Raw genomic sequence first — 10,764 nt, 5'->3', positions numbered from 1 at the left:
CTAACCATGACCCTGGGCTGCCTCTCTTTCTTTAAAGGGGCTCCCATGCTTCTGAAGTTGGTGTCGCGAGTGTGCCAAGCCCTCTCCAAGTCTCACCTCCCTCATTTGTAGGAGAACCCCAGGAGGAAGGTGCGAACAGCTCTGTTTATAGGCAAGGATGTACTTAGACTTGAGCCAGGTGCAGAGCATGTGGCCAAAGAGCTCCAACTGACCGGGTTTCAAATCCTGGCACTGACACCCTCTAGCTGGGTGACCTTGGCCATGCCTCTCCTCCTCTCTGACCCTTAGTCTCTTCTTTAAAGTATGCAGCATGAGCCTATCTACTGGGCCTGCTCAGAGGGGTAACAGAAATAGTGAACTTGGAGGCTTTGGCATGGGGCCTGGCACAGTAGGTGCCCGAGACCCTTGCTGTAACTGATAATTATTATTCACATAACCAGGTCACCCGATCGGCAATTGTAGGACCAGACCCAAGCAACGTCTTTATTACATTTCTCAGGTTCCTGAGGACTGGTGGGTAGACAATAAGGGGTCCAGTGTGAGCAGCCCCCAGAGCCAGGGCAGAGCTCTTCTCTAACAGTACCCAGGGGCGAAGGGTGGCGGTGGGCGGTACTCCTCGGGGAGCCAGTCCTTCTGGGGTTCTGCCAAGTCCTTTGTCTCTGGTTTGGACACTTTTGGGGACAGGACCCTCCCTACTGCTTGGTGCCAACCCTTGACCCTCGGGGTCGCCTCGCTCCAGCTGGCCAATCTTGAGACCTTTCTGGAGGGGTCAGCTCTGCCTCTCAGATCCTGGGGCTGCGAGGGGCTTGCAAGGGACATGGCCACAGAGCGGTCTGTGTCGACATTATCTTCCCAGTGTGCGTCACCTGGCCTGGCCCCCGAGCTGTGTGTCACTGCCAGTGGCCCAGCACTCCAGAGCGATGACAAGTTCGTAGAAGGCAGGTGGGATGTCAACTGCTGCTGGACCCTCTTGCCTGTCTGGGGGAGCATCTTGAGGTTCTTCCAGAGTTTCTGGCAAGCCTTCTCAAGAGGAGCTTTTGGGGGGCAGGAGGAAGTGGCTTCCTCCGTGGAAGCTCTGTCCATCTCTGCTGGTGGCTTCCTTCCTCTTGGGTGATGGAGCAGGACCGGCCTCGCTGAGGTCTGAAACCCAGAGCGGGTGAGACCTGGGGCCGTCCCACCCACCAAAGCTCTGAATCTGCCCTGGAGGTTGGGACGTGGGTCCCACTCAGACATCTGGAGGGTGAGAAGGACCCCAGGTGAGCCCCCAAACCTGATCCCATGCCCCCTCCCCATCCCCATGAACAGCTTCACTATCTCCCCCAGGGATTGGCAAACTCTTTTCATAAAGTGCCAGAGAGCAAATCTTTGCAGGTTTGTTGGTCATACAGTCTCTGCTGTAAAACAACAGAGATCGTACATCAACGAGTGAGTGTGCCTGAGTTCCAATAAAACTTTATGGACGTGGAAATCCGACTTTCATCTGATTTTCACGGGTCCTGAAATATTACTTTTATTTTTATTTTTTTCAACCACTCAAAAACATAAAAGCTGCTTAGCTTGTGGGCCATACAGAAACAGGCCAGATGTGGTCCTCGGGCCCTGATCTACTTGGCTGTTCAGGTGACATTTGGGGCAGATGCCGACAATGCCCCATCCATATTCCTTTGCCCTGAGCGCTCAGTGCCCCCCCAGCTCCGCTCCCAAATGCCAGCAGTGGGGACTCTGCCCGGGGTCCTTCTCTGGACCCATGGCAGGCCAGAAGTGCCAGAGAATTAAAATCTCCCAGGAACAGCACTTGACCAAGGCCTAATGGAAGATGGAGGATCAATACCCCAACTCCTCAACCCTAAGGTGGGATAACTAAAGTGTATGTCCCACGCAGAGTCCCAGCCTTCCCGAGGGAGACCAAGCCCTGGTTGCCCACAGGGGAACCTGCTCCCTAACACACCCTTCACGGGCTGCCCTCTCCCGTCCCACTTCCCCGCTCGCTTAGTGGCACATCCTGGGATCACCTCTCTAATAATGGAGGGCCCAGGGACTCAAACCATGACAACACCTGGCTTCCTCTCACCCCCACCTCCCAGCCATCAGCAGGCTCCCTTCTAAAATGTCTCAAATATCCTCTTCTTGCTCCACCCCCAGAGATCCTTTTCTGGTCCCTCCCACTTGGACTCCCTGCCTCTTTCCTGTCACCTGTGCCACTGCCGCCGGGCAGCGCCTCCTGCAGCTGGCAGCCACGGGCTCCCTCATGGCGACTCCCCCTGCCCACCTGGCATAGAACGCCAGCTCCTCACCCTGCCCCAAGGCCCTGCATGATTGGCTCCTGCTGATCCTGGCCCCTCACCTCCCAACGACCTCCCTTTGATTCACCCCACTCCATCCACACACTGGCTTTTGTTCTTCTTTTGTTTTCCAAATACACTGAGCCTCAGGACCTTTGCATGTGCTCTTTTCTCTGCCTGAAACACCCTCCCTGCATCTCTGTGTGGGGACGGACTCCTCCTTAACCTCCGTGTCCCAGGTCCATGCCACCTCCTCCAGGTCTTCCCTGTTCCCTTCACCGCTTAGCCCCACACCCACATTGTTCATCCTACCAGCCCGTTTCACTTCCACTATTGTCAGAACTTCCCTGCCATGTGAGGGCCACGGAGGACACTTAGCCTAGGGATTCCGGAAGGTCCAATCAGCCCTGAGAAGGTGGGATTCATTAATTTATTCACTCATCTACTCCACAGACTCATTCACTGAGCACTTGCTCTGTGCCAGGTCTTCTCTGAGGGGAGGAGAGGCAGACAGATGAACAAGATAGGGCGAACAAGCCAGACAGATCCCCAGGCCTCCCAGAGCTCACAGTCTGATAGGGGAGGCAGACAGGAAACGTGAAAACCCGCACATAAACTTTTAACCCACAAAAAGACTTTTTAAGTTGTGAGGCGTGCCCTGCAGTGAATAAACAGGGTGAGGTGATGGAGAATGCAGAGGGGACGACTTTCAGTCTGGGGAGGGAGACACTTGAAGAATTGAAGAAAGAAGCCAGGCATAGGAAATCCGGGGGCAGAGCACACACAGCATGTGCAAAGGCCCTGAGGTGGGTGGCACCAACATGTGCAAAGGTCCTGAGGAGGGACCAGCATATGCAAAGGTCCTGAGGCTAGCTTGATGTATGTGAACAACAGAAAGGATAGCAGAGGGGCTGGAGGTGGACTGGTGATGAGCACGAGGAGTAGCTGAGGTCACAGTTGGGATTTTAATTGCAGTATCTTGAAAAATCACTGGAAGGTTTTATACTGGGAGCTGTAGGATCTAATTTTCACTCTAGAAAGTCTCCTCTGGCAGCTGCTGGCCACCTCCGCTCCTGCCCCTCCCCTGTGTTGGAGGTGCCAGCTTTCAGTCACATACCTCCTCAGGTGCAGCCCTGGGACAGGAGGAAGGATTCTGATGTTCCCTGGGGACATGGGCGGGGCTGGCAACTTCCTCAGTCAATGCATTGGCGTAACGGAAGAGATCCTCATAATCCAAGTTCTCTGGATCCTTCTGTGGGGCAGAGGGAACCTGCAGCTCAACCCCAAGGAGGGAGATGGGGTGGTCCCAGACAAACCCTAGAAGGTGGGGCTCAGGAACTGCCTTGCCCACAAACCTTGTATGGAAGCATGCCCCTCCCACAGTAGCTTCTGAGAGCTAGGACCACCCGCCCACCTCCCTCACCCGCTGTTCCTCCCCCTGCCACCCCCCCCCCCCGCCATGAGCCTTATAAGGAGATACACTATTCCTATAGATCAGCCAAGGTTATATACCCCCCCCAAAGGAACCCTTGTAACAAATTAGCCTGGGGGGGCTGGGGTGAGGCAGGGAACCAAGACCAGGAGGGGTGGGGCCGTGGGAGGGAGGGCAGGGATCACGAAAGTGACAGAATCACAAGAGGCTGAATGGGGAGCGCGGGAACAAAATGAGTCGGGGGCTTAGCCCCTGCGAGGGTGGCTATGGCCCACCGGGGTCCCACTCTCACCTGCCCACAGGGCTGAGTCAGCAGGTCCCTGTGCGGCCGCACAGGCTGCTGCTGGTGGAAGGTGACCAGGGCGTCCAGCGAGGTGTGGGCCTTCTCCTCTCCGGGGATCACGAAGCTCCCGTCATCCAAGAGCTTCACCATGAAGTGGCGGCAGCAGCTTTGGGCTCTGTGGCAACACTGCTGGGGCTAGGAGGCTGCAGCCCTACTGTTCAGGTTCCCAGTAGCCTTCTGCATGTTTTTGCCATGTGACACTGGTGGCCACCAAACCACACTGTGCCTCAGTTTCCCTGTCTGTAACGTGGGGCGACTAAGGCTGACCTCGGGATTTCTCATGAAAATGGAATAAGCTACTGCAGATAAAAGCTTAGTTCGGTGCCGGGCTAGGGTCAAATGATCAATAGTAGTGATGATAGTGAAAATGTGAGTCCGGCCCCAGGCTAAGTCTGTGCGCCAGTCACACAGCAGGTCCTCAATAAATGCTCTGTTAATGAATGGATGCATTTATTAATGGCCCACCATGTGCTTACTATCTCTTATTTAATTTTCACAAGACTTTGAATTAATTTTAGCATTCCTATATTAGAGATGAGGACGACTTGGGGGGAGGCACAGATAGGTTGAGTAACTCGTTCAAAGTCACACAGCATATAAATGGCAGCCCCAAGCCTTTCTGACTGTGTGACTCAGGGTTTAAGCTTTTCCCATGGTTGGGAACTCTGCAGTGGAGTCACTGGATTTTTTTATTCCTTTGGCCTGGAATCCTTTTGAAAAGTACTTTGTGTTGCTGAATCCTGTGAGACACCAGATCAGGTTTTGAGGCCTTAAGGAGCTGGACTGCCCTGAGTTTCCCTAACATGTGCCTCTGGGTGGAGTCAGAGAGTTGCCAAGTAGAAGGTTGAAGGGGATGGGGGTGGGGCGCGGGAGGGGGTTTAGGGGAGGGAAGTAGCCACTCTTGGGCTCCCAGCAGCCCCTGTTCTCAGACACACAGGCTGTTACCACCAAGCCCCCATCTGCTGGTTACAGCCAGACCTGCAGCTGCTCACTGCAGCCAGATTTGGCCAGAACTTTACACCAGTTGCTCTCTGAGCAGTTGTGGTATGAAGCAGCCCTTGCCTCCTCCCAGGAAGCCCTAGAGCCCTCTTGCACCTTCCCTGGCCTTACTTGTAGGACAGTGTGTAGCCCACGTGGCTGTGACTCACTCTAATGAGAAAGGATCCCAGTGGCTGTAACTCCAGCAAATTCTCGGCGTCCCTGGAAGGACATACACAGGAGGGAGATGGCTGTGATCCAGCTGCCCAGCATACTGGTCAGACTCCTGGTTCACCCGTCATCCCGGGACTGAACAAACCTAAAACCCTTTGTTGTTGTTGTTGTTGTTTCAGACCTTGGGACGTTCAGGCACAGGGGTGTTCCCATCAGTGGCAGAAGGCCTCTGATGACCTTGACCCCAGGACAGACTTTCTCCTGATGCCTGAAATACCCTCATACCTGGTAACTGCTCGCCAAATTATTACTAGTATTCACTATCATCATTACTATTGTTATCATGGGTTCACAGAGAGGAAGGTGGCCTTCTATAGGACAAGATGGGGAGACTTGAGACCCGAGCTGTCTACTCCAGAGGCCACTGACCACGTGTAGCTACTGAGCACTTAAAATGTGACTGGTCCGAATTAAGATGTGTTTTTGGCGTAGGATACCAGATTTTCAAGACTTACTACAAAATAAAGGAACGTATACTGTCTCATGGATGAGCTTTCAGTACTCATGTTGAAGCGATAATATCCTAGATATACTGGGTTGAAGAAAAGATAGGATTAAAATTAATTCCACCTGTTTCTTTTTACTTCTTTTAATATAGCTACTAAAAACTTTAAAATGGCAACATGTGGCTCACAGTATGTTCTTAGGGGCGCCCCCCCCCAGAACTCAGAGAAAGTGGCCAATTCGCCCTCTCTGTGGCTTTCACAACGTTCTCTCAATGTCCCTACATGCTAACGGTGGCCATAGATGTTCTCTTCGTTCATTTAGGACGAAGGAGGTGACTAATGAGGTGAGTTTGTTCATGTCCTCAGAACTCAGTCCAATGTAGAAAGTGCACGTAGGTCCTGTCCCTGATGGATTGAGAGCAGCTGTTTGGGACACTGTGTTAAGAAGGATTCAGAGGCTGCATCCTGCCATCACTGATTATGGAAACCTGGCCTTGGGGGATGGGTCCCTGGCAGTGCTGGTCTGGTTAGTCACTGGTACAGTGAGAGCTGGGGTCCAGGGATGGGAAGTAACTGGCCCTGGTCACACACTGAGTCCCCTCCTGCCCGGGACTTCAGAGGTCTTTTCACCAAGCCAAGCCCAGAATTCTGCAGAAAATCTGCCCAAGGTGGGGGCAGACGAGGAAAGAGGGTGAAGGGCAGGGTGGAAGGTGTGTGTGTGTCCTTACTGTCTCGAGATGGCACCGTGGAACCATGCAGGGACCCCTTCTTGGGCCAGCTGAACCACCTGCGTCTGCACGAACCAGTCCAGTCGTGGGGGCAGTGGTGGGGGCAGCTTTTCCACTTCTGTCATGGCTTCCTGGGGAGCGGTTACCTGGCAGGAAGAGGGAAGAGAGAGAGGGTCAAGCCTGGTCCACCTCCTGTACTTTGCTCTGTTCCTACAGCTCATGGTGCCTCCTCCCTGGTTAAATCCCCCAAACTGGCCAGAGCAACGGGCTTGAACCTGGCTTGTGTTTCTTGAGCACCTCCTATGCATTCATTCATTGGCTCCTTCCAAAAATCCCCCAAGAATTTTTCCTTGTCCTTCTATTCTTATTATACCATCACTACAAGTGTTAGAAAGTTCCCTTTATAAATATATGCATTTAAGCTTAAAAACTGACTTTATTGAGGGGCGCCTGGGTGGCACAGTCGATTAAGTATCCGACTCTTGGTTTTGGCTCAGGGCGTGATTTCAGGGTCCTGAGATTGAGCTCAGCATTGGGCTCCATGCTCAGCGTGGAGTCTGCTAGAGATTCTCTCCCCCTTTCCCTCTGCCTCTCCTGCTAGTTCTCTCTCTCTCTCAAATACTTAAAAGAAAAAAAAAAGAACTGACTTAATTTAAATAAATATCAGTGTCCCAGGAGGGATGTGGACATGGCAAAGGGGTAAGTGAAGAAACCCTAAAGAGATGTGGCCCCAAGTAATCCCTTTGCTCCCAACATTGTCATGTCTGATGGCCCCCGGAAGCACACCTGTAACTTGTCAGGTGCAAAACCACTAATTCACATGAGTTTTGACAGTCTTAAGCTCAGGGTAACACTGGACTTTGTGAGCCAATGACAAGGAGCTGAAGAAAATAATAGTCCTGATTTATAAAAGAGTATCAAATCAATGCAAAACCAGCAACAGGGTCAAGCCCTGCTGGGTGGTCTGCTCATGACCCTTCACGGTCACCCTTCATTCCATCCCAAACCTGGCCCACCCCCAACACTCGTCCTATCTAATGTTTCAATATTGCAGAAGGTCATTGTTACTGGGCTGTTTCCAGAGGGTGGGGACATATTGACTAACCCAGTCAATAATGACTTTCTTCTGCCAGAAGACAGATGTTGAACACGCCCTCCGTGGAGAGGCCCAAAGGCATTCTAGGATGAGTAAAATTAAAGAGATCTATTAAGAAATATTTAATAAAGCAGGTTGACAAAGCAATCAAGAGCCTGGAATCAGAGCCAGATAGCCTGGGTTCCAGCCCCAGCTCCCCCACTTAGCTGCTGTGTGACCTTGGGTAAGTCACTTAATATCTCTGTGCCTTCAGTTCCATCTGTAGTTTGGGGATATGACGATATCTACCTGGGAAAGTACGGTTGGTTCAGAAGTATACAGTCTGGGTATATAATAAATATTCATGACTCCAGTAATGTCCTAGCCTGGGGTAATGTATACAGGTTTGTTCTTTCTTCTACCTGGGAGAACTCCTATTTATCCTTCAAGACCCAGCAAAAATATCCCCTCTTCCAGGCAGCTTGCCTTTCTCTTCACCTAGACAAAGCCTTGGCCCCCTTCTCTGTCTCCCATCTTCCCCTCTGTTCCTGCCTAAGTTTTGCCTAGCCTTGCCTCGTGGAGCTCAAGTGTCTGTGTGCAGTGTGAGTCCTGACGATTGGCTTTTCTTCCTGTAATTCAAGTGCCTGACTTAAGCTTCCTTTGACTGCCAAGTCATCTGCTTTAACTCAATGAAGTCTATCGCGAATAAACACATTGCAAGCCACATAACAAGATAAAGAGCCAAGATGCTCCTGCCGCCCCCCGCCCCCACATCCCCGCCATGAGGCTCCTTTGTTTTAGACATCCTGGTTGATTTAGATAACTGGCCCTTTTGATTCCCTTCCCCCCCCCCCTTCTTTCTCTCTCTCTCTCTCTCTTTTTTTTCTTTCTTTTTCTCTCTTCCCATGCTTTAAATTCCTGCTCTTATAGTTTATATTCACCAATAAGGAGTGAGCCCCCAAAACCCTAGCCCCCCACCCTCAACCCCAATAAAAGCAGGACCCCGGGTCCATGTGCGCTGGCTGCGTCTCTCTCAGCAACCTGGTTGTGTGCCCCCTGGCTGTGTACATGTCAGGGCTGGTAAGTAACAGATTTTTTTTCTTCGAAGTTTCCAGATGGTTATGGCTGATGGGCAGCTTGCAACCCTAAGAACCGCAGGGATCAGTTCTGTTGTCACATTGGTTTGGCAAGGGGAGATGGCTGTGGGAAGCTCACGGGCCTGGGCGAGTGCCCCCAGGCATTTACTATCAGTAGGCCCAGATGCACAAAGCTCTGTCGCCCCCACATCAAGGGCTCCTAGAGACCCGGCCCAGGGCTAGGTCCTTTTGGATTTTTCTGGGTCCCCAGCACTACCTGATGCTGGGCAGGCACAGGTGAGGGTGCAGGGGTGTCTGCTGATGAATAACTATCCAGGGATGAATGAATCCATACTAAGTTTCTGCTTCCTGACCCTGACATTGGGGCCTCCCCCATCTCCTTGTGCCCCGCACTCCAGCCCTAAGGACATCCTTGCTCTACCCCAAACTGACCAAGCTCTCTTTCCCTCCACACCTTGGCCCATGCTGTTTCCCTGCCAGGAACGCCCTTCTCCCAGCCCCAGCTCCATTTTTCAATGGTCAGCTCCCACTGAAAATTCCTCCTGCTTTTCTGGTCTCTACCACCCTGCCCCACCTTCTGGCCCAGAATGGCTCCCATGCTCCTTCTTCTAGAAATCTGGGATGGAGCTGAGGCTCTTGGGGCCCTGGCCTCACCCAGCATGGGGCAGGCACAGAAGTGGGTATGGGGCTGGCGAGGGATTCCCACCCGGCACGTACCTGGGAGATCCCTGGGCAGCTGAGGCTCTCCCTCCTGCTGTCCTCGGAGCCTGCAGGAGCCTTGGTTTCGATTCAGGGTCAGAACGTCAGTCAGAGGGGGTGGGGCTGCTGCCCCCAGGCTGTTCCTGTTTCCTTAAGCAGGTGAGCCCCAGGGGCGGGACCGGGACAACTCTGGTTAGCCTTTGTCTACGGTCCAACAAAGCTGCTGAGCTGCAGGTGGAGGGACACCATTGCTTCACCCACGACAAGCCTTTATTGAGCACCTACTGTGTGCCAGATCCTAGGGGACAGAGAGGGGACCCCAAGAGGTGCAAGCCCCACCCCCCTGGCATCTATAAACTAGCAAGCAATGAAGAAGGGTAAGAAATGATTAATGTTTCAAAGCAGACAGCCTGTCAGGAAGGAGGGTCTGGAGTTGCAAGAACCCTCAGAGGGGGCTTAGCTGATCCAGAGCAAGAGGCACTTGGGGGCAGGTAGGAGGTAACTTGGTTGTGGGGTGCAAAAAGAGAGGGCTATAGGTGGAGGGAAGAGCATGGGCAAAGGCCTTGAGGCAGGGTCAAGCCTGGACAGGCTGGGGCCTCATTATGCACGCACGACCACATTGCGACTTCCTCTGTAACAAAACAAAACACACTAAAAAAAAAAAAAATCACACTTAAAATGATATTTTACGATTGTGTTGGCATCTAGACCATTATAGTCTGGGCTGGATTATTATATATTCATTATTATTGTATTCATTTTCTTCAGATTTAAAAAAAAACTAGAACATTCTGGGGAGCCCGATACCCACCATAGGCTGTGAGCGTAGGAACTTGTGTCTAACGGACCAGGCAGCCCCGGATGTGTGCTGGCTGCACCTCCCTCCCCAGCCCAGGGGCAAAACCACTTCCTTCTCCCCTTTCAGGCAGAAATAGCCCAGATTCTGGTGGATGAGCTGGGGGCCTCCCCTCCGGGGCCTATCACCCTGGACCAGCCAGTCCAGATAGCCCCAATTGCAGGCTCAAGGGCTGTGGGGGTGGCCTGGCCTGGAGTCTGCGGGTCCATAAGGCCCAAGCAGGAGACACATGGAATCTGGCTTCTTACTCACCCCACTGGGTAGCCTTGGGTGACACGCTCAACCTCTCTGGGCCTCGGTTTCCTTAACTGAGAAGTGGGCATGATAACAGCCCTCCTTAATCATGTGATGATGACAGGAGCAACAACTTTCAAGCATGCGGCATGGGGCTCAGTTAAGGGTGAAATCAGGACTCTTCACTGTGACTTAATCTGATGCCTATGTGCCTGGCTGGGGAGACAGAAGCTCGGGCTCCATACTGCATAGGCTGGGCCACCTTGAGCCACTTGCGTCACCCCTGTGCCCTCCACAGCCCAGTGAGTCAGCTACCAGCCCCAATGATAAGGAGCAACGCTGTTGGGGAGGGGCTCGCAC

At 52.7% G+C, this 10,764-nt stretch overlaps 1 protein-coding gene across 6 annotated transcripts; it reads right to left on the bottom strand.

The window, feature by feature from the left end:
• Nucleotides 1–456: 456 nt before the first annotated feature.
• Nucleotides 457–9,439, bottom strand: HSH2D (hematopoietic SH2 domain containing). Of its 6 annotated transcripts, none has more exons than XM_025884976.2 (6): nt 9,333–9,439; nt 6,444–6,589; nt 5,168–5,257; nt 4,007–4,172; nt 3,400–3,534; nt 457–1,233 (listed from the first exon to the last, which is right to left on the bottom strand). In XM_025884976.2, exons 2-6 carry the CDS (start codon nt 6,566–6,568, stop codon nt 574–576), a joined length of 1,176 nt encoding a protein of 391 aa, XP_025740761.2. In that variant the 5' UTR covers nt 6,569–6,589; nt 9,333–9,439; the 3' UTR covers nt 457–573. The 6 variants fall into 6 exon arrangements, with proteins under 6 accessions (XP_025740761.2, XP_025740763.2, XP_073757020.1 ...); XM_025884978.2 differs by having other exon boundaries at nt 457–1,140; XM_073900919.1 differs by lacking the exon at nt 9,333–9,439 and adding an exon at nt 7,549–7,620.
• Nucleotides 9,440–10,764: the final 1,325 nt, after the last annotated feature.

The sequence above is a fragment of the Callorhinus ursinus genome, unplaced genomic scaffold (assembly GCF_003265705.2).
Source record: "Callorhinus ursinus isolate GAN/ISIS: 27379988/994484 unplaced genomic scaffold, GSC_fseal_2.0 scaffold15, whole genome shotgun sequence".
Lineage (NCBI taxonomy): Eukaryota > Metazoa > Chordata > Mammalia > Carnivora > Otariidae > Callorhinus > Callorhinus ursinus.
This window is presented reverse-complemented; position numbering and strand designations above follow the sequence as displayed.